Source organism: Oratosquilla oratoria, chromosome 19, assembly GCF_046742065.1.
Source record: "Oratosquilla oratoria isolate Oo_2021 chromosome 19, ASM4674206v1, whole genome shotgun sequence".
NCBI classification, from domain to species: domain Eukaryota; kingdom Metazoa; phylum Arthropoda; class Malacostraca; order Stomatopoda; family Squillidae; genus Oratosquilla; species Oratosquilla oratoria.
This window is the reverse complement of record NC_134795.1, coordinates 7,341,066-7,365,416: the sequence shown is the minus strand read 5'-3', so window position 1 is coordinate 7,365,416 and position 24,351 is coordinate 7,341,066. Positions and strand designations below refer to the sequence as shown.

At 39.6% G+C, this 24,351-nt stretch overlaps 1 protein-coding gene across 2 annotated transcripts in view; it reads left to right on the top strand.

Annotated features, from left to right (window-relative positions):
- The window catches only part of atms (RNA polymerase II-associated factor 1-like protein antimeros), a 41,033-nt gene that overhangs the window by 8,108 nt on the left and 8,574 nt on the right, over positions 1-24,351 (top strand). Inside the window, exons 2-9 of one of the 2 annotated variants that reach the window (XM_076202584.1) lie at positions 49-81; positions 3,013-3,105; positions 6,111-6,288; positions 10,053-10,202; positions 10,691-10,938; positions 13,253-13,495; positions 14,954-15,150; positions 19,448-19,865. In XM_076202584.1, the coding sequence (XP_076058699.1) occupies positions 49-81; positions 3,013-3,105; positions 6,111-6,288; positions 10,053-10,202; positions 10,691-10,938; positions 13,253-13,495; positions 14,954-15,150; positions 19,448-19,865 (1,560 nt within the window). The remainder of the gene's footprint in view (positions 1-48; positions 82-3,012; positions 3,106-6,110; positions 6,289-10,052; positions 10,203-10,690; positions 10,939-13,252; positions 13,496-14,953; positions 15,151-19,447; positions 19,866-24,351) is intronic. The other variant, XM_076202585.1, reaches the window with a different exon arrangement.

Here is a 24,351-nt window from a genome sequence, read left to right as displayed (position 1 = left end):
ATATGCCTGGTATATATGTGTATATAAGGAATGTTTTATCATTACAAGCTTGCCACTTCAGGAGCAAATACACATTAGAAGGTAAGCAAGGGGCAGTTGTCTTTACATTAGTTTGTATAAAATGTTCTTTTGACATAGGTGGAATGATGTGATAGAAAATGTAAGCATGTTGAAATTTGTATACTTTTATGCAGTGCATCAGCAGTTATATATCTGCATGTGACAATTTATACTCCATTGTATAGATAGATGCTTGTTGAAGGGGAGAAGCATAAACACCAGACTCAAAGTGGGAGGTTTAATGCCTGACATTTCGGTCCTAGTCCTAGGACCGAAATGTCAGTTTGAACTAAAACAAAAAATGTGGCAAGAAAAGTGTGATATATATAATGTGTGTGTATATATATATATATATATATACATATCTATATATATATATATATATATATATATATATATATATATATATATATATATATATACATATATGTATATATATATATATATATATATGTATATATATATATATATATATATATACATATATGTATATATATATATGTATATGTATATATATATATATATGTATACATGTATATGTATATATATATATGTATATATATATATGTATATGTATATATATATATATATATATGTATATGTATATATATATGTATATATATATATATGTATAAATATATATATATATGTACATATATATATATATATACATATATATATATATTTATATGTAATATATATATATATGTATATATATATATGTGTATATATATATGTATGTGAGTATATATATGTATATGTATGTATATGTACATATATGTATATGTATATATGTTTATATGTATATATATGTATGTATATATGTATATGTATTTATGTACAATATATATATATACTATATATATATATATATATAATATATATATATATATATATTGATAAGTATTTTAGACAAATTATTTGGATGATTGAGAACATAAACACAGGGGAAGGCTCGGAACCCTAAAGACTCTAACGTTTCGTTCGCGTAGAACTTATTCAGAGAATGTATGTAGAACTGCAATTGAAGTTTATGTACTAAATCTAATTATCTTTTCGGACACTTGGGAAAGGTCGTTTTTCTGGCGTGCTTTAGAATTAAAATACTAGTTTCTTTAGCTAAATTGATCAACCCCCCTCGATGATTCGATGAATTATTAGTTGAAATATATGCTGATTCAACAATTCTTCTAGTGAATTTATCAAAACCTTTATGTAGCACTTCAGCTTCTCTCCAGTTTGGTAAATGATCGAATTTTTCTGCATGAACTACTAAAGAATTAGATGTCCTATGTGCTTTTATGTCGTTTTTATGTTCATAAATTCTTTTTTCTAATCCTCTTGATGATTTGCCAAAATAAGCCATTGAGCAACTATTGCATGGGATTTTGTATACGACGCTGTTTTCGGAATTGGTTCTCTTTTCAGAAGTCTTTATTAAATCACCTATCCTCTTGTTAGTTATTTTAGCTATGTTCATACCTGATTTTGTTAAATATTTGTCTATTATTGGTGACATTTCTGAGCCAGGTACTCGAATCATCGAGGAGGGTTTATCAATTTAGCTAAAGAAACTAGTATTTTAATTCTAAAGCACGCCAGAAAAACCTTTCCCAAGTGTCCGAAAAGATAATTAGATTTAGTACATAAACTTCAATTGCAGTTCTACATACACTCTCTGAAGAAGTTCTACGCGAACGAAACGTTAGAGTGTTTAGGGTTCCGAGCCTTCCCCTGTGTTTATGTTCTCCATCATCCAAATATATGTATATATATATGTATATATATATATATATGTATATGTATATATGTATATGTATATATGTATATATGTATATGTATATATGTATATGTATATATGTATATGTATGTATATGTATATATGTATATGTATATATGTATATGTATATTCATATACATGTATATGAATATAAATATTATATATATGAATATAAATATATATATATATAAATATAATATGTATATATATATATATATATAAATATAATATATATATATATATATATATATATATATATATATATATATATATATATATATATATATATATATATATATATATATATATATAATGCTCAACAAAAGAAGTGCCTGTTGAGAAAGTTAGAACAATTATCTGGAGCTACTGTGTGATCATCTACCAGAGGCATTCAATTGCACAGGGCCCAAGGTGGTCCAGCAGGACTGTACCCTTGCTCACACCACAAAATCTGTGTCTTAGGCTTAGTATCTGCCATGTACCTTTTTATAAAGGCCCTTCTGTGTAACAGTCCTGATTTAAATCCAATTGAACATCTCTGGTACCTCATCAAGAGTGACCTCCATGGAAATGTCAGCCTCAGGGAGCCATCAAAAAAACTTTGTCCAACTAAGACTTCCAGATGATAAAAGAGAGAAAAGGCCTCCCTACTAAGTAGTACATATACTGTGTTATGAAATGCTGTATATATGAGTATGTATAATTATATTATATATGGATTTTGTAAATGCAATTTGTTGTAGTATCATATATGTATTATAGCCAAAGGATTTGGTAATAAACTATATACAGATTTGCTTGGATGTTATTGCAGGAGAATATTGAATTAGTTTCTCATATTGTTGATGAACAGATTTGTTTTATGTAGTGTTGTTGTACTTTGAATGCAACCCATATTGTATTGCTTGTTCATTTACTGATGCATTTATATCTTCGTGTTCAGATGTACAATGGAGGTAGCTAGGAATTAGGTAACAAATTGTTCTTGGAAAAATAATTATTTATTTTCAAGAAATATACTTACTGATAGTTTTAGGTGAAGAATATAAATAATTCCAGATCCTCATACTTTGGGAAGTGTTGTCAGTACAATATGTAAAGGTAAATGATCTATAAAATGTTTATCATGGACATTAGGTGTGATAGAAATAACACATTCTAAATATTTTCAGGTCTGACTTGGTTTGCAGAGTAAAGTATTGCAACACTCTTCCGGATATTCCCTTTGACCCAAAGTTCATCAATTACCCATTTGACGCTAACAGGTAAAAATTGAATTATTTACTGCTTAGTTGTTCCTTTTTTATATGTGGTTAGTAGATTTAATGTAAATAGAGGGACCAACAATGGGAACCTGAAAATGATCCTGTATGACAGACATAAGAGAGAAATAAAGCTAAGTTAAAAGGGAGAGTCAAGTTTCAATTTGGGATGGTGTCTTAAGTGGTGAGTGGGCAAATGAGGTAGTGATGGGTCTGCTGGTAAGTGATGAGATGAGAAAGTGCATGGTAGAGGGGAGGGAGGTGTATTTAAGGATAGTTTGAGTAGGTGAAATTGGGATGGAGGATGTGGAGTTTTGTGAGTGTATGTGGTCTTGGTTGTGTGAAAAGTGAAGAGAAAAGGGAGGAGTTCTGGGTCAGTTTGAATGAGTGTGCAGATACTTTTGGGAAGAATATAAATGTAGTGGTGTTGGGGTATCTTGATGCTAAAGATGAGCCAATGGATGGAATAGTTGGGAAGTTTGGGATGTTGGGCAAGAAATATAGAGGAAAGATGGTGTGAGGGTGTGTTTAAAAAAACCCACACATTTTCAAAATTGACATATGAACAAAGATTGTCTAAACTAGAACTATCAACCCTGGAACAAAGAAGAGAAAGAGGCAATCTATTGGCCATTTACAGAATTATGAAAGGCATGGAAGTCCTTGACAGAGAAGACTTATTGAAGTGGGATAAAAGAAAAACAAGGACATGAAAAACTCAAAAAGGATAGTTATAGAAGAGATCTGAAGAAAAAAAAAAGTTTTCCGCATAGAGTGGTGGATGTCTGGAACAAGTTGGATGAAACAATTGTGTGTGCAAACACCTTACAATAATTTAAGAACAAACTAGATGTGATATACAAAGACAGGTCACTATGAGCATAGCTCCCCTTCCCATATAATTCAACTAGATAAATACACACTTCAAACAAAAGAAACATTTTCCCAGAGGTTAGAAAAAATTTAATTCCAACTACACATAGGAGATGGGTGTGAGTGGAGAATGGTTCTGAATGGATGATATGTTGATGCAGCCTAAAGTAATTTCTAATTGAATAATATCAAGGCCCATAAAATGCTGGAATTATTAATAGTAAATAGTATCAGAGAATGTTTAGTGAGGTATAATCTGAATCATGACTCACAGCATGTGTTCATGAAGGCTAAGACATGTGTGACAAATCTTTTATCCTTTTATTCTAATGTCTACAGGGTGGCAGATAACAATGATTGTTATGATGTTATACACTTCGTCTTTAGCAAAGTGTTTGACCAAGTGCCCCATCAGAGACTACTAAATAAAATCAAGACCCATAGCATAGGAGGAAAAGTGTTTGAACGAAATAGAGCATGGATCAGTGACAAAACTGCAGGTCTCCGTTAATGGTGTAAAATCCAAATGGGGGAAGAGATACTACTGGAGTTCCCATAGGGCTCAGTTTTGCATCCCTTATTGTTCATTATGTTTATAAACATGTAGGGATGACCTGTCATCCAGGAGCCAAGAAAAGAGGGAGGGGGGGCAGGGATGGGCAGTGAAAAGGAGTGGAGTGAGTGTGGATGAAATGGGTGGGAGTGGAATTATGTCTTTTGACCTTTGCTACTTCCCATGTAAGGGGGAAAAAGCCCTTGGTGTATGTATGTAAACAACTTGGAAAATGTTTACAGATTATAAGTTTGCAGATTGCACTTTAATAGGGATACTCTAGCGAGCAATGAATGATGTGATCATGAACATGCTTCTGGTGAGTTAGAAGTAAGACCTATCCTTGACTATGTGGTACAGTTTTAGTCTTGTTCTGTAGAATGGATATTGATTCACTAGAATCGGTACAAAGGAGAATAACCAAAATGATACAAGGGCTTAGAAATTTACCATAGAAAGACAGGCTTAGGCAACTTAACTTACACTCTCAGGAAAGAAAGAGAGTGGGTGGTGATCTAATAGAGGTATTCAAATGGGTTGAAGGCTTTAACAAGGGTGATGGAGGCAAGGTTATCATATTGAAGCAGCAGGGCAGGACTTATAGTTATGGATTTAAATTGGATAAATTTAGGTTTAAGAAGGAAATAGTCAAGAACTTTTTGACCAATAGAGTGGTTAACGAATGGAATAGACTTAGTAACAATGTAGTGAGGGCTGAAACATCAGGTTGTTTGAAGAGAAGATTAGATAACTTTATGGATAGGGGTGACAGGTGGTAAGGAACATAGAACTGCCTAGTGTAAGCCTTATGGTCTTGCAGACTCCCCCTTTCTTATATTTTTATGTACTGATGGATGGACCAGGAGGGAGGGCTGCCACTTAAAAGAAGCAGTGGGGGGGTAAATTGGCCTTGGCTGGTGGGTCTTGCTGTGGAGGTGTTGTCTTATATTGCTTCTGATCCAAGATGGGGGAGCAGGATGGCCCATCATTCACAAGGAGCCAGGATAAAATGGAAAACAATGGATATTGGATGGAGAATGGGTACATTTCTTGGTAGGAGAAGAAGCCTTTTCATGAGAAGATGAGTTGTAGTAGTAGTAGTAGTGTGCAGTATAATACAGTGGTGGAATAAAACAGCCCAGTTTTTGGGCCCTGTTGTGGGAGCTTTGTGTCATGCTCTTTTGCCTGTGACCATGCATTGTGGCAGGGGACAGGGATGTCTTCTTCTACAAGGTGTTATGAGTGACAACAGCTGGGTACATATTTTAACCACTGCTCTCCTTATAAGAGGGGAAGGCCTTTTGGTATATGTATATGTTTGTCTGCTTAATCATAGAACCCGTACCCCTCCTTTGCACCCACGTTCCCGGCACGTCATCTTAACTGGTGTAGGAAATCAGTCACTGCAAGATAATTGTATTTTATCGTTGATAACCAGTTCTTGTAATTGATGGCAAAAGTCTTCTTTATCACCCTTCAAATATTTCTTCCCATGTCTTTATACATTTATTTCATGAAGTAGGTAATCTTTTGTACCTGTCTTTCATCCTTGTAACTTTTTATTATTTGTTCTTTTTTTTAGATATGTAAAATATAAACAGACATCCCTTGAGAAGAACTACAAATATGATGTATTAACGGAGCATGATTTGGGAGTGACAATTGACCTCATCAATCCAGATGCCTACATACCACAACCTAGTTTACAGCTTCACCCTACTGATGAAAGGCTACTTGAAGATGACATTATGGCTCCTCAGGTAAGATAGGAAGAAATGAAGATTAAGTTAAGAGAATAATAGTCTTAGTGTGATAAAGGTCAGTACTCTACATTTTTGGTGTGCAATGGTATCAAGGACCATATATGTCTATGAATAAGTAATTTGAGACTTGAACTGTTACATTATTGCACACAAATTTGTAAAAATTAGGGCTTTAAAAAAGGATATGTATTTAGATGTATATTTTAATGTTCTTAATTATGCCTTACAAAATGTTAATTTTAAAATTTTGGTCCATATCTATATATATATATAAATAGGTGCTAAGATAAGAGGGAGGGTGGAGGGGTGTGGAGTGTATTCGGGGGTGGAATGGGTGGGAATGATTTTATGCCTTTTCCTTTTTGGCTACCTCCCTTGTAAGGGGGAAAAAGCCTTCGTATATGTATGTATGTATGATAATAATAATGATGATAATGATACATATACCAAAGGCTTTTTCCCCCTTACAAAGGAGGTAGCCAAAAAACAAAGGCATAAAAACCATTCCCACCCATTCTATCCCTAATACACTCCACTCCCCTCCACCCTCTACCCTCTACCCTCCCTCTTATCTTGGCACCTCCTGGATGACGGGTCATCCCTACATCTTGTCCACTGTCCTGGGTCAGAAGCAGTGTCGCAAGACACAGCACATCCACAACAAGGCTGCTTCATTAAATCGGTGACCCCCCCCTCTCCGTCCCCTCATCCAGAAAAGGAGAAGGCGGGGAGAAATCCCTTCGGGCTGTGTCAAATTTTTCTCACATACTCTCTCAACACCATCCTCCCACCCATTCCACCTCATGCATCACAACATCATCCATATACAACCATTCTCCATTCACCCCTGTCTTCTGTCATCACCTGTTCTTCCTCAACAGACATTCCCCTCTTCCCCAAAGCCCCTTTCACCCCATCCATCCCATCCTAGGTCACCCCCTCATGTTCACTCCCTCCACATCTGCCTTCCATACCTCTTTTACTAGTCTTTCTTCACTCATTCTTTCCATGTGTCCAGACCATCCCAATACTCTTTTCATCCACCTATCTCCTCACCTCCTCATTTCTCACTTTATCCAGCTTAGTAACCCCCATCATACTTCTCAGACACCTCATCTCAAACTCATTCAAACTCCTTCTCTCTTCCTCTCTTATGTTCCATGTTTCTGCCCCATACAGTGCTGTTGGCACAATCACTCCTACATACAATCTCTTCTTAGCATCCATTCTCAAATGTCTATTCCTCATTACACTTTTTAATCCACCAAGGCATTTGCTCACTTCTCTCAATCTACATTCTACCTCCACCCCCACTCCTCCCTTTCCTGTCACATTTGCACCCAAGTATCTGAAACTATCCACTTCCTCCAGTTTCTCACCCTTAATGCTCACTTCCAGCCTACTGCCACTCTCTCCCCTTGTACATCTCATCACCTTACTTTTACCCACATTTATCTTTAGCTTCCTTCTTTCACACACCTCAGACTCTGTTGCTAACTTCCTCAATCCCTCCTCTGATCCTGCTACAAGCGCAGTGTCGTCAGCAAACAATAGCTGGCTCACCTCCCACTTTTCTCCATTTTCTTTAATCATCTCCAACCCCTGACCCACTACCCTTGCATTCACCTCTCGCACCACCCCATCCATGTAAAGATTGAACAGCCAGGGCAACATAACACACTCGACGAAGTCCCACCTTTACCTCAAACCATTCACTCTCTCCATTTCTAATCCTAACGCAAGCTCTACTCATGACTGCTCTTAACAGCTTTCCTCCTATCCCATATATCTGCAGTACCTCCCACAGTGCCTTCCTGTCTACCCTGTCATAAGCCTTTTCCAGGTCCATAAAAGCCAAAAAAAACATCCTTACCATTTCCTATAGCTTTCTCACATATCTGTCTTACCACAAAAATCTGATCTACACATCCCCTACCTGTCCTAAAACCACACTGTTCCTCACCAATTACTCCCTCTGTTCCTCTCCTAATCCTCTCAATCAAGACTCTCCCATAAGCCTTCCCAACTACACTCAACAAGCTGATCCCTCTGTAACTACTACACTCACATTTGTCCCCCTTTCCTTTGTAAAGTGGAACTATATAGGCACTCCTCCAGTCCTCTGGCACTCTACCCTCTCTTAAACAAACATTAGATAACCTCACCAGGCAGTCCATCATAACTGTACCTCCTTTCTTCAGACATTCTGCATGGCATCCATCCAACCCAGGTGCCTTACCTAGTCTCATCATCTTAACAGCTGCTTTCACTTCATCCTTCCCTATTTCCCCTCCATTTTCCTCACTCATCACCCTCATTTTCTTAGCGCTTCTCACTGCAACTACCTTTCCCTCCCTATCCTCCTTCACATTTAGCAACTCCCTAAAATATTCTGCCCATCTTCCCCTTACTGCCTTCTCTTCCATTATCATCTCTCCATCTGCACCTTTTACCTTTTCTTCTCTACTTGATTCACCTCCTCTTCCTCTTTAATAATAGTAATAATAATAATAATAATAACAACAACAATAATATAAATAAAAAAAGGAGGTTCAGTGATGGTGGACTGGCTGGTGGGGTTATTTGATGTTTGTTTATGGGAGGGTAGAGTGCTGGAGGACTGGAGGAGTGCCTGTATAGTTTCACTTTACAAGGAAAAAGGGGACAAGTGTGAGTGTAGTAGTTTCAGAGGGATCAGTATGTTAAGTTTAGTTGGGAAGGCTTGTGGGAGGATTAGGATCAGATTTTTGTGGTAAGATAGATATGTGAGAAAACTAGGAAAATGTAAGGATGTTTTTTGGGTTTTTATGGATTAGGAAAAGGCTTATGACGGTAGACAGGAAGGTACTGTGGGAGGTATTGCAGATATATGGGATAGGAGGAAAGCTTTTAAGAGCAGTCAAGAGTTTTTACGAGAGTAGTAGAGTTTGTGTTAGAATCTGTAATGGAGAGTGTGAGTGGTTTGAAGTAAAGGTGGGACTTTGTCAGGGATGTGTTATGTTGTCTTGGCTGTTCACTTTATACATGGATGGGGTGGTGCAAGAGGTAAATGCAAGGGTAGTGGGTCGGGGATTGGAGGTGGTTAAAGAAAATGGAGAAAAGTGGAAGATAAGCCAGTTGTTTGCTGATGACACTGCACGTAGCAACATCAGAGGAGGGATTAAGGAAATGAGTGACAGAATTTGGGAGGGTGTATAAAAGAAGGAAATTGAAGATAAATGTGGGTAAAAGTTAAGTGATGGATGTACAAGGGGAGAAAGTGGCAGCAGACTGGAAGTGAGTATCAAGGGAGAGAGACTGGAGGACATGGATAGTTTTGGACACACTCACAATATTTTTCCCCCTTGTAAAAGAAATAGCCCAGCCAAGTCCTACACCCATCCCATGCCTGTCCAGCATCCATATGGTGTTCTTTTTATGATTTTATCATAGTTCCTTGTGAATGGTCACTCCTGTCCCACTGCCCAGGTCAGAAGTAATGCAGCTGTAGAGAGACAAGATCAAGGAGTTCACACTTGGTCATTGGTCCAAGCCCAAGATCTCTTTCCATCAACTTTGACAGTCTTTCTTCCACTTTTTTGCATAAAGATAGCATTTGACAGTTCTGTTAGCTGTGACATGGAAACAGACTCACACTGTTACCATACAGACAAAAGTCCAGCATTTCTTCCCAATGGGATCTACAGGAGGGTCGACTTTTTGACTACTCAGAATTTGTGAAACTTAGCAACATTAACTATGATTAATACTTTCAACAACAGGATGCCAAGAGATCCCGCCATCATCATGTTAATGTCTCCTGGCTGCGCAGAACTGAGTATATCTCAACTGAACCCACAAGATTCCAGCCTCAGACTATTGAGAAGATTGAGGCTACTGTTGGTTTTGCCACAAGAAGGAAGAACAAGGGGGTAAGATGTTCACTCTTTAGAAGCATGATGATAGTATTGTTCCCAGGATGAAAGTCTATATATTTTTGCAAAATTTATATCTTTTCTTGTATGTAAAAAATCTTGAAATCCCTTTGAAAATTTCACTGATAACTGAAAACATCAGGGCATGCCATCTCGTACGAACAGATGATAGTCATACAGATCCCAATAATGTTAGAAGGAAGTTCAGTTTTAATTTTGTTATTAGATGAGTAGTGAAAAAAGATGTCCTGGCCATTCCCTCAGCTTTGTATATATAAATAAAGTACAGAAGTATATAAACATAGTAAATTGTAAAGATGCATCACTAGTGAACTAAGAAAGGAACTCTACACATGCACTTCAGTTGGAGTTCAACCCCATACATCCTAACTTGTATAAAAGCAGTGACTGACATGCATGGCATAATCTAACATATCTGTAGCATCAGCATGGTTGAGATATTAATCATTTATGGGCCTTGTCAGGAGGAAGAACTGTATACAGATCGTGACAGCCAACTTGAAGCTATTGAGAGAACCTTTGAAGATGTTAAGGTTCCCCTCAGAAACCACTACAGCAAACCTGGTGTCACAGCTGTTAAGGAACTGCCTGTCTTCCCAGACTTTGACCTGTGGAAGTACCCATGTGCTCAGGTTATCTTCGACTCTGACCCAGCTCCTGTGGGTAGACCTGTGCCTGCTCAAATTGAGGAAATGTCTCAGGCTATGATCAGGTTAGTATGTGTGTGTGTTTATTATTATTATTATTATTGTTATTATTTACTATTATTATTATTTATTCTTAATTATTAGATATTAGTGGCACCTCCTGGATGATGGGTCATCCCTGCATCTGGCCCACTGCCCTGGGTCAGAAGCGGTGTCACAAGACACAGCACATCCACAGCAAGGCTGCTTCATTAAATCAGCATCCCCCCCCCTCCATTCCCTCATGTAGAAAAGGAGAAGGAGAAGAGAAATCCCTTCAGGTTGCATCAAATTTTTTCTCACACATACTCCCTCATCCCCCATCCCCACCCATTCCACCTCATGCATCACAGCATCATCCATATGCAACCATTCTCCATTCACATGGAACATAAGAGAGGAAGAGAGGAGGAATTTGAATGTGTTAGATGAGGTGTCTGAGAAGTATGGTAAGGGTTACTAAGCTGGATAGAGTGAGAAACAAGGAGGTGAGGAGGAGAACAGGGGTGGAAAGGGAGTTGGGAGATAGGGTTCATGAAAGAGTGTTGGGATGGTTTGGACGCATGGAAAGAATGAGTGAAGAAAGACTTGTAAAAGAGGTGTGAAAGGCAGAGGTGGAAGAAGTGAATATGAGGGGGTGACCTAGGATGAGGTGGATAGATGGGGTAAAAGGGACATTGGGAAAGAGGATAATGTCTGTTGAGGAAGGACAAGAGAGGACAAAAGATAGGGGTGAATGGAGAATGGTTGTGTATGGATGATGATGTGATGCATGAGGGGGAGTGGGTGGGAGATGGGGGGTGAGGGAGTATGTATGAGAAATAAATTGAAGCAGCCTGAAGGGATTTCTCCCTGTCTTCTTTTCTGCATGAAGAAATGGAGAGGGGGTCGCCAATTTAATGAAGCGGCCTTGCTGTGGATGTGCTGTGTCTTGCGACACTGCTTCTGACCCAGGGCAGTGGGCAAGATGCAGGGATGACCTGTCATCCAGGAGGATCCAAGATAAGAGGGAGGGAAGTGAGTATGTTGGGGATGGAATGGGTGGGAGTGGTTATTATGCCTTTGATTTTTGGCTACCTCCCTTGTAAGGGGGAAAAAGCCTTTGGTATATGTATGTATGTATGCTAATGTCTGGAGTGATATGATCGAGGAGGAAGTTGGGTCCTTGAGAGTGATGGCTGTAAATGATTGAGATGCTGCTGGTGTAGTTTATGTTGCATTCATTTATGTGATGCAATATCACTAGGTAGGGTTGAAGGTTCTTGCAAAGTACTGTACACCTGTCATCTTCATGTGATTTATGGGTAGAATTTTGTTTTCTGTGTGTAGGTGAGTATTAAGGGAGAGAGACTGGAAGTGGATAGCTTTAGATACTTGGGTATAAATGTGGTGGGAAAGAGAAGAGTGGAGGTGGAGGTAAAATGTAGATTGAAAGAAGCAAGTAAATGCCTTGGAGAATTAAAAAATGTAATGAGAAATAAACAGATAGGAATGAATGCTAAGAGGAGATTGTATGAAGGTTGTGCCGACAGCACTGTATGGGGCAGAAACATGGAACATAAGAGAGGAGGAGTTTGAATATGTTTTGAGATGAAATGCCTGAGAGGTATGATAGGAGTTACTAGGTTTAATAGAGTGAGAAATGAGCTGAGGAGGAGAACGGGTGGAAAGGGAGTTGGGAGATAGGGTTTAATGAAAGAGTATTGGGATGGGTTAGACATTTGGAAAGAATGAGTGAAGAAAGATTAGTAAAAGAGGTGTGGAAGGCAGAAGTAGGAGTGAACATGAGGATGCAACCAAGGATAAGATGGATGAATGGGGTAAAAGGGGTATTGGGAACGAGGGAAATGTCTGTTGAGTAAAGAAGGGAGAAGACAAGAAGATAGGGGTGAGTGGAGAATGGTTGTATATGGATGATTCTGTGATGCATGGAAGGGAATGGGTGGGGGATGGGGATGCGAGGGAGTAAGTGTGAATGATAGTTTGATGCAGCCCAGAGGAATTTCTCCCCGTCTTCTCTTTTTTTGCATGAGAGGACAGAGTGGGGGGGTCACCGATTTAATGAAGTGGCCTTTCTGTGGATGTACTGTGTCTTGCTGCATTTCTTCTGACCCAGGGCAGTGGGTAAGATGTATGGATGACCCATCATCCAGGAGGAGCCAAGATAAGAGGGAGGGAGGGGGGTGAATGGGAGTTGAATATGTGGGGATGGAATGGGTGAAAGTGGATTTTATGCCTTTATCCGGTGACTTAGAAATCCATGTAGCTAGAAATGATAAGACTTGATTTGGAGGTGATTCTGTAATGAATACAAAATCTAATGTTATTTTCTTTCCCCAGAGGTGTGATGGATGAATCAGGAGAACAGTTTGTGGCATACTTCCTGCCTCTGGAGGACACACTGCGAAAGAGGCAGCGTGATGTGGAGGCAGGGATGGATTACATGGATGAGGACGAGTACGAGTATGTCATGGCAAGAGAATACAACTGGAATGTCAAGAACAAAGCCTCCAAGGGTTATGTGGAGAACTATTTCCTTGTCGTCAGACATGATGGTGTTTATTATAATGAACTTGAGACTAGGTGAGTATTACATTTTTTTTCTTAAACTATTTTGGTTGAGATCCTATGATGATATTAGTACAGATTCTTGTTTGCTATTTGCCATGGTAATAAATAGTGTCGGGAGGAGATGCATTGATAATTGTTAGTGTTTGAAATGGGCCTAATAAATGTTATAGACATGCTTTAAGAATATAGATGTGATACTTTTGGTAATATATTAGTCTGCTATTTGGGTTTTTAACCCCTCACCCGGCAACTTTTTTTTGGAGGAAATGTTTCATTTTAAGACATTTTTTTTATCAATATTATTTTTCATGCTGATTATGGAAATAACTTATCTATTACCAATATTTTACTTGAAATTTTATTTTGAAGATACCATTGCTGGCAAAAAAAAAGACAACTTGTCTTCCCTTTTTTCCAACTTTAGAATCAAAAGTAAAGGGATATTGCACACTGGGATTTCCAGTGAATGGGAAGCACGGTGGTGGAGGAAGCATGTTTTGTTCCGACGCATCATGTCGACATCAATGTTGTAAATCCTCCTCCACCTCACTTGAGAAAGATAGCCATTGTCAGATGAACTTGGTGGGAATTAATGGGTTTGTGGGGATGGACAGAGGGTCATGGGGTTGATGAATATTGGTAGAGGAATGGAGATGGTGAAAGCATATTAGTTTTGCCAAAGCAGGTAGCTGATAATATTAGATTGTTCAAGAAGGAGGAAGAGAAAAAAAGATCACAAAAATGGTGGAGTAGAAACACTAATTACATGCTAGAAAATGCATCATAAGGAGGCACTATCCTAGCCTTTACTGAAAGGGGGAGTTTGTGACATTAAATTTAATCATTTATGAAAAAGTTTGCCATTTATAATAGTGTCAAAAAGAATGACATGTGTTGTAAGCAAAAACATGTATAGTTGGTGGCATTACCCAGTGTGAGACAAATGTAAGAACTCAGAGTATGGAGCACATGGGTTAAGTGAGAGACTATGCATGGTGTAGGAATGCAGTTTAAACAAATTCTGCAGTGGGATATAGGATATTTGAGATGTCTACCCATAATTATCATAAATATGAATAGTTACAAGTAACCACTATGTTGATAAATTTGAGTAGTCACAAGTCACATACATGGTAAGTTGAGGAGTACCAGCACTGGAATGAATCTAACCATGTTGGTAACTTAGTATAGTTGGGTAGATATATTTGTCCTCAAATATTCATGATAGAAGACACAATAATTTCCATGCCTCCAGACAAATGCCATGTGCAAAGCAATAATCACCTAAAGATACTTAAAGCAACTTCAACACCTAGATAGCGAAATCACGAAAACCAACTCAATTGAACACAAAATAACATTAAAAATGTTGGGGTTCAGGTGTATATATTCCTTTGTAGATCAACATTTGGAGTTCTTGTGACCTAACTGTATCATAAAATAAAACACAATGTAACTCTATCTCATCAGGGTGCGTCTTAGCAAACGAAGATTGAAGCAAGGTCAGCAGCCGAACAACTCCCGTCTTGTTGTACGACACCGTCCTCTTAATGCTCAGGAGCATAAGACACAGCGATACAGAGAGAAGATGCTTGAGCCTCCTGGAGAAGATGAGGAGGAAGAGGAAGAGGAGGAAGAAGAAGAGATGGAAACAATGGAGAATGAAGGTCAGTTAGAGATAACACACTACCGCATGCCCAACCCCCTAACATTCATCCCTCAGAATCCTCTCTCCTCCAAGAGGACACAATCCACCTGGCTAGGCTGCAATGTGGCCACTACAAGCCCTTCTAATTTACCAGAGGTGGTTGGATGATTGCATCACAGATAACTGTCCATGACGTAACACTTCACTCCATACTACAAGACATTATGGAAGACTGCAATGTACACATGCCAACAACACAACATATACTCTATGAGGGATTTGTGGAAACACCCTGTTCCAGCCATGGCATTCCTCAGGGAGACAGGGCTGCTTGGCCAGACTGTCTAGCAAAGGACAACAACAATAACAACAAATAGTTGAAAGTTGAGGGAATGAGTTTGGGAGTGTGGTGTAGAGGGTGTCATGAGAGAAGGAGTGGCTGCACTGGTAAGTGATAAGATATGAAAGTGCTTGGTGTAGTGGAGGGAAGTGACATTGAGGATAAGGTTGGTGAAATTGAAATTAGGGTGGGAGATAAGGAGATTTGTGAATATGGTACTGGTAGTAAGAATAGTGAAAATCTGGAAACATTCTGGATTTGTTCAAATAAGTCTAGTTTTAGGAGGGATATAAATATAGTGGAATTTGGGGACCTTGGTGCTGGAGTGGGAAATGAGCCAAGAGATGTAGTAGGGAGTTTTGGGGTGTCAAATAAAAGCTACAGTGGAGAGATGTTAGAGATGTGTTAAGGAAGGGAGTTGATGATAGCAAGCACATTGTGTAAGAAAAGAGGCAAGTATATGTATAGGAAATGATGGTGAATGGGAGGATGATTGAGAGGGGATTAATGGACTATATAGTGATGCTCAAAGGGAGGATTTGAAGAGTTTTGAACATTAGTGTATTCGAGGGAGAACAGTGGATTGTCAGGATCATGTGAAGAATAGTCACCCCAGACTTTGACAGGGTGATAATTCTTCATGTGGGTTATCCTAGGGTGACAATTCTTCATGTGGGCCATCCTGAGTTTACAATTCTTCATTTGTATAAGTTGATGACAATAATCATAACCTTCATTCAACCCAACCTAACCTAATGTAACCTAACATAACCTAATCTAACCTAACCTAATCTAATCTAATCTAATTTTTATTCCGCTGTTGATATTCGGTGATGGGGTGACCGTTCTTCAGGTGGGATCTCATAGGGTGAGAATTCTTCATGTGTGTGTTCTGGGGTGACAGTTCTTCATGTGACCCAATTGTCAGATTATTTTCAGGTAGAAGGAGGCTGTACTGGGGTATTATCTGCTTATTATCATGCAATAGTGATTTTATGGTAATTTGGAGTCATTGCTGTAGGGACTGTTTTGGGGTGCCCCAACAGACTGAAGCCACACATCATTTGCCTGCATTATAGTAAAATTTCTACTCATAGAGAAATTATGCTACTTTTGTACTACAACTGTCCCTCCTTTATCCTATTTCCTTGAAACTGTCATTAACACTTCTATGACTACCTTTTATTATCCTCTATGGTGGTGTTGGGGGAATTCTGGCACCTGCTTTCTGTATGTTCATCCCAGAAGAGGTCATGGCACAAGAGGGTCTGGGAGAACTCCCACCAGAATCCTATAAATTGAGTCCTTAAATGTTATGGTACAGATGATATTAAAAAGGAAGAGAGTGGCAGTATGATTATGAGAAGGAAGATAGAGATATAAGCATTAAGTAAAACTTATGAAAGGGAGGGGTGATTTTGAGTTTGCTTCTCATGAGGAGCTAGGGTGGGAGGGAAGAAAGGGTGGTGGATGGGAATAGAATGGATGGGAGTGGGTACTTGCATTTTGATTTGGCTACCTCCCTTGTAAGGGGGAAAAAGCCCTTGGTGTATCGATAGGTAGATAGATTTTGAGTTTGAAATCCAGTAGAGAGAGTTTCAGGAGTGATGAGGAGGTGGGAGAAGGAAAGAGTAGCTCAGCTGATAAGTGATGAGATAGGAAAGTTTCATGGAGTAGAAGGAAGTGTCTTCAAGATTAATGTGGGTGAAGGTGAAACTGGGATGATAGATGTGGGTTTTTGTAAGTTCATATGGGTCTGGTAGCAAGAAAAGTGAAGATGAAAAGAAGGCTTTTTGGGTCAGTTAAGCTGAATGATTAGATAGTTTTGGGAGGAATGTGAACATAGTGGTGTTAACCCATATCGGACACAGAGCCGAGATATCGGTTTGTTCGACAGAGTCCTAATGACGATATTTCGGCTCCGTTTAAATTTCGCGGTTCTTAAAGATATTCGTCTTTGTTTACACTGAGCCGAGACTTGATGTATCTAGACCAACCATTGGCCTATCATTTCCACGAGGTGGTCCAGCCAACCAATCACAGGGTGGCTTATAAATTGAATCTTATCAGCAGTAGCGGCACATTCGCTTTCCTGATCAAAGTGCGTCGATATTTTGCCCATTTTTTTTTATTTTGATGTATAATCATCCATATTATGTTTAATAACAAGTACATTTGTAAATAAAATTAAAATGTGAGTGTATGGGCCATTGTATCCATTGTTTTTATGAACGCATAGCAAATGCTTTGTTTACATATGTGCTCCGGGCAATAAGGGTTAAGGGATCTCATTGGTAGAGTAAGGAATGAGCTAGTAAATGGAATAGTAGGGGAGTTTGGGGTGTCAGGTAAGAATCGTAGTGGAGAGATGATGATGGTAATGTTTAGAAAGGGAGTTAATGGTAGGAAACATAATGTATAAGGCAGCCAAGCATGAATAAATATGGAGAAAGGGTGGTTGATAGGGCTTTAATGGATTATGTAGTGTCATTCTAAGGAAGTATAAGAAGTGTTCTGGATGTTCATGATTTCAGGAGAGAGAGTGGGGAGTTTAAGATAATTTTTTGGTTGAAGGGAAATTGAGAGTGGAGAAAAAGTGGACGAGGGAAAAATGTGAGGTAGATAGGTGATAAGAATTAACAAATTAAATGAGAGGGAAAAGGAGAAGGAATACCAGAAGAAACTGAGAGAAATGTGGGAGGTGATGAGTGATAGAGGGGAGGTAGTAGATGAAGAATGAGTGTTTTAAGAAGGAAATTACAAAATGTGCAAAGATGGTATGTGGGATGAGGAGGATGAAAAGGAATAGAATGGAGGGTAGGGAATGGTGGAGTGAAAAAATGGTAGTGAAAGAGAAGAAGTAAGCCTATATAATTAGGTTGTAAGGCAGTGCCTTGCTGGATATGCATCATAGAAGATTTATGATGCACCTACAAGAAGGTGTTATTAAAAAACATTTCATGGATATTCACTAGGCCACCCTCTCTAGAAAAGATTTAGGGGACAGAATAAATATTATTGAACAGGAAAAGGTATATAAATTACAAAAAATAAGAAAGTGTATATATAAAACAAAGAGATCCTATTTTAGATTGTCAATGTAATGATTTGTGCATCATACCAATTGCTAGGACTATCGACCTGCAGTTCGGGTTCATACCAGAATTAAGGGAAGATGGTCCAGGCAGTTGGTCTCTTGGGGGTCACACACTTTATTAGGTGTACTCCTTCCTCTTTATATATATGCTCATTCTACTGTGTCATTAGTGCTGATCATATCACAATTATCCCAGAATTGGGATGAAAGCTTCATAATAAATCTTCAAACACCCATTGCTGCTTTTCATCTGAAATCTCCAGGACATTTTTTTCACTGGATAAGTGCTCATTGGATGGTTTGTTCCCAGACATTCAGTCACCAGACAAGTAATCGGTCCCAAAAGTACTTTGATAGAGTACTTCAAGAATTAAGTGTTGAACAGTGAAGTTTAATCTGGGATTGAAAACAAAGGCAGAATTTAATCAATGCAGAATCTGCTATTATTTTTGATAATACATGTTTGAAGGAAGCCTGTTGCTTACTAATACCATCTACAGTAAGGCTGCTATGTATATACTGTAGAAAGGGGCAAAAGTAGCCTCATGGGGTAAAACTGGCCATTGTCTTTGTTAGATACCTAATTATGACAGTAGACAGGGAAATAAAACCTCCAACTGCTATGTGTTTTGTATAATTCGTCTTTTATTTTCTTTACAAACATTAGGTATGTAACAAAGACAATGGCCTGTTTTACCTCATGTGGCTACTTTTGCCCCTTCCTATGTTATGTAGGTTTGTATATATAAATGTATCTACATACATAGTTACATATATATACACTCATGCACATGTATATCTTTTGTCCATTAGAGTTAATTTGAAAGGAATGGTATCCATTGAATCTTTATTCACTCTGATTACATTTTCTCCCAATAGGAAGTGCCAAGGGGTCAGATGATGAGGATGACAAGGCTTCACAGAAATCTGGCTCAGGAAGTGAAAGGTCAAGATCGAGGTCACGCTCAAAAACGAGATCGAGATCAAGATCACATTCCAAGTCACGTTCAAGGTCGCGTTCAAAATCACGTTCAAGATCACGTTCCAAGTCAAGGTCACGCTCCAAGACAAGATCCCATTCCAGGTCCATGTCCAAGTCTAGGTCACGTTCAAGATCTAAGTCCAAATCACGCTCACGATCTCGTAGTAGATCCAGTTCACGATCACGCAGCAGATCAAGAAGCAAGGGAGCAAAGCCAGAAATTCAAAGTCAGTCAAGGAGTAGATCAAGAAGTAGAAGCAGATCCAAGAGCAGGTCAAGAAGTAAATCAAGGAGCAGGTCTGCATCACGCTCTAGGTAATGTATAGTATTTTTTGTTTTTTAGGTCCTTTGCATGACACCCATCTAACCCAGGTGCCTTACCTGCTCTCATCATTTTAATAACTGCTTTCACCTCATCTTTATTTCTCCATTTTCCTCATTCATCACTCATTTTCTTAATGCTTTCCACAGCAACTACTTTTCCCTCCCTATCCTCCTTCACATTTAGCAACTCCCTAAGACACTCTGCCCATCTTCCTTACTGCTGTCTCTCCCATTATCATCTCTCCATCTGAACCTTTTACTTTTTCTTCTCTACTTGATTTGCCTCCCCTTCCTGTCTTAATTTCCTTCCGAAACATCTTTTTATTATTTTCAAAAGTTTGTCGGGCTCTTACCCCATTTCACATTTGCTCTCCTCTTTGCCTCTCTTATTTTATGCTTTACTTCTCTTTTCTTTGTATCGCTCGTATGATTCTCGTGTCCTATTTTGTAACCAATCTGTGTTTATTTCTTCTCTTCCATAACCTTCAATCACTATCCTTCCTTCTATTTCCCCCCATTCTCCTTGCTCTACACATCATCTTTGCACACCTTGATCTCCCTCCTTGAAACATTCCCATTCCTCCACCACATATAGTTCTACTCTATCCTTCATTCCCTCCCATTCTTCTCTCAGCTTCTTTTATTTCTCCTTGTCTTTATCACTTAAGCAGTTTACTCTAAGCACTTACCTACCTTCTGTCCTTTACCTATTTCTCCATCAATCCTCTACTCTCAACTTACATACATACATACATATACCAAGGCTTTTTCCCCCTTACAAGGGAGGTAGCCAAAAAGGAAAAGGCATAAAATCATTCCCACTCATTCCATCCCTGAATACACTCCACACCCCTCCACCCTCCCTCTTATCTTAGCACCTCCTGGATGACAGGTCATCCCTGCACCTTGTCCACTGCCCTGGGTCAGAAGCAGTGTCGCAAGACACAGCACATCCACAGCAAGGCCGCTTCATTAAATTGGTGACCCACCCTCTCCGTCCCCCCATGCATAAAGGAGAAGATGGGGAGAAATCCCTTCGGGCTGCGTCAAAATTTGCTCACACATACTACCTCACCCCCCATCCCCCCACCCATTCCACCTCATGCATCACAACATCATCCATATACAACCATTCTCCATTCACCCCTGTCTTCTGTCCTCTCCTGTCCTTCCTCAACAGACATTCCCCTCTTCCCCAAAGCCCCCTTCACCCCATCCATCTACCTCATCCTAGGACGTCCCTTCATGTTCACTCCCTCCACATCTGCCTTCCATACCTCTTTTACTAGTCTTTCTTCACTCATTCTTTCCATGTGTCCAAACCATCCCAATACTCTTTCATCAACCCTATCTCCCAACCCCCTTTCCACCCCTGTTCTCCTCCTCACCTCCTCATTTCTCACTCTATCCAGCCTAGTAACCCCTGTCATACTTCTCAGGCACCTCATCTCAAACACATTCAAACTTCTCTCTACCTCTCTTATGTTCCATGCTTCTGCCCAATACAGTGCTGTTGGCACAATCACTCCTTCATATAGTCTCCTCTTAGCATCCATTCCCAAATGTCTATTCCTCATTACACTTTTTAATCCACCAAGGCATTTACTCGCTTCTCTCAGTCTACATTCTACTTCCACCTTCACTCCACCTTTTCCTGCCACATTTGCACCCAAGTATCTAAAACTATCCACTTCCTCCAGTCGCTCTCCCTTAATGCTCACTTCCAGACTACTGCCACTTTCACCCCTTGTACATCTCATCACCTTACCTTTACCCACATTTATCTTCAGCTTTCTTCTATCACACACTCTCCCAAACTCTGTCACCAACTTCCTCAATCCCTCCTCCGATCCTGCCACAAGCGCAGTGTCGTCCACAAACAACAGCTGGCTCACCTCCCACTTTTCTCCATTTTCTTTCACCATCTCCAATCCCTGACCCACTACCCTTGCATTTACCTCTCGCACTACCCCATCCATGTATAAGTTGAACAGCCAGGGCGACATAACGCATCCTTGATGAAGTCCCACCTTTACCTCGAACCACTCACTCTCTCCATTTCTAATCCTGACACAAGCTTTACTACTCTCATAAAAACTCTTGACAGCTCCTAGAAGCTTTCCTCCTATCCCGTATATCCGCAAAACCTCCCACAGTGCCTTTCTATCTACCCTCTCAACTTACCCTCCAAAAAATGATCTGATATTCACCTTCCACCAAAAATGATCTGATATTCCCCCGCTCTCTTCCCTTAGAACATCTACACCCAAAACTGCTCATCTCTTGGTTACCACTATATAGTCATTAAAGCCCTATCTACCACCCTTTTATCCACCACCCTCTCCCATGTGTACTTATGCTTGACTTTCTTCCTAAACACTATTTGCTATCAACTCTCTTTCTAGACACATCTCCATCAACTCTCCACTATGATTTTTTTCCTGGAACTCCACACTTCCCAACCACTCCATCTATTGGTTTATATCCTACCCTAGCATTGAGATATCCTAATACCACTACATTGACATTTCTCCCTGAATCCTCTATGCACTCGTTTAAATCTAACCAAAAAGCCTTTCTTTACACTCTTCTCACTACCAGGCCCATATGTGCTTACAAGACCCACTTCTCCCACCCCTTATTTTTCAATTTAGATTTGAATTCATGTATTATTTCAACCTGGCCTATATCACCTTCTAAGCTATTTCAAGTTGTATCCATACATGGATTTGAAGCAAAGTATGATATATATAAAGAAGAAGGGGTACACCCAGAAGGGGGTCTTACCTAAAGGGACCAATTGGGTGCCTGTACCATCTTCCCTTAATGCTGGTATGAACTCGAACTGCAGGTTGATAGTCCTAGCAATTGGTATGGTGTCTATTCTATCTATATACCTCAAGCTTTTTCCCAATTATTAAGAAGGTAGCAAAGTCAGAGGCACATACCTATTTCCACCCATTACACTCTCCCCACTCTTTCTAGATATAGATGAACATCACAGGCACTGAGCTATGTGGTACTTTGCTAGTCACCACACTCCATCTTGACATCTTTTCCTTTACTACTGTTGGATTTTCAGGAAATCCTTTATCCAATCAGAGCTTACCTTTAAAACCTCTAGCATACTCCAGTTTCCACAAATGATGATAGTGAGGTACCTTGTCAAGTGCTTTCTGTAGATCAAAGTACTTACACTCCACCCATTTCCCCCTTTTACAGAACATCAGTATGTTTATCTGCATTTACCTAATTGTATCTACAGGATTGCAGTATAGATAAAAGGAGCAATTCTCTTGGGGTCCTGTCCCTTACTCTCCAGTTTATCATACCTGAGCGGGTTAGGGCGTCATTACTTGCGGCGAAGGTTGAGGGGATGGCGGTTCGAATCCTGCCACCAGCGAAGTTGAACCAAGGGCATGGTTCATTAAATTCCATGCTACAAAGCCCTCTGAGGAGCACCGTCCTAGCCTTCCGATAGGGGGGAGCTTGTGACGTTAAACCATATCATCATCATCAGCTTCAAATCCATGTATGGATCCAACTTGGAATATCTTAGAAGGTGATATAGCCCAGGCTGAAATAATACATGAATTCACATCTAATTATGATAACTGAAAAATAAGGATACAACCCAGGTTGGAGCCATACATGAATTTAAAGCTGTCCATCTATATACCATGGGCTTTTCCCCCTTACAAGGGAGGAATCCAAGTCAAAAGGTACACACATGCTCCCACCCATTCCACTCATATCTGCCACCCTTTCCTCCCACTCATCTTAGCTCCTAATGAATGACAGTTCATTCCTGTATTCCACCCACTGCACCCACTGCTCTGGATCATAGGCATTGTAGCAAGACATGGTACATCTACAGCAAGGCCGCTTCATTTAATCAGCAACCCCCTCTCTGTCCCCTCATGCAGAGAAAGAGAAGACCATAGTGTTGCACCTTTTCTGTATGCTGCAGTTTGGTAAATACAGTTAAGTAAATACACAGGGGTGAAAAAGGAGCTGGGAGATAGGGTTGATGAAAGAATATTAGGATGGTTTGGACACATGGAAAGAATGAGTGAAGAAAGACTAGTAAAAGAGGTATGGAAGGCAGATGTGGAGGGAGTGAACATGAGGGGACGTCCTAGGATGAGGTGGATGGATGGGGTGAAGGGGGCTTTGGGGAAGAGGGGAATGTCTGTTGAGGAAGGAAGGGAGAGGACGGAAGACAGAGGTGAGTGGAGAATGGTTGTATATGGATGATGTGTGATTGCATGAGGAGGAATGGGCGGGGGGGTGGGGGTGAGGTAGTATGTGTGAGTAAATTTTGACGCAGCCCGAAGGGATTTCTCCCCGTCCTCTCCTTATATGCAAGGGGGGGTCGCCGATTAAATGAAGCGGCCTTGCTGTGGATGTGCTGTGTCTTGCGACACTGCTTCTGACCCAGGGCAGTGGGCAAGGTGCAGGGATGACCCGTCATCCA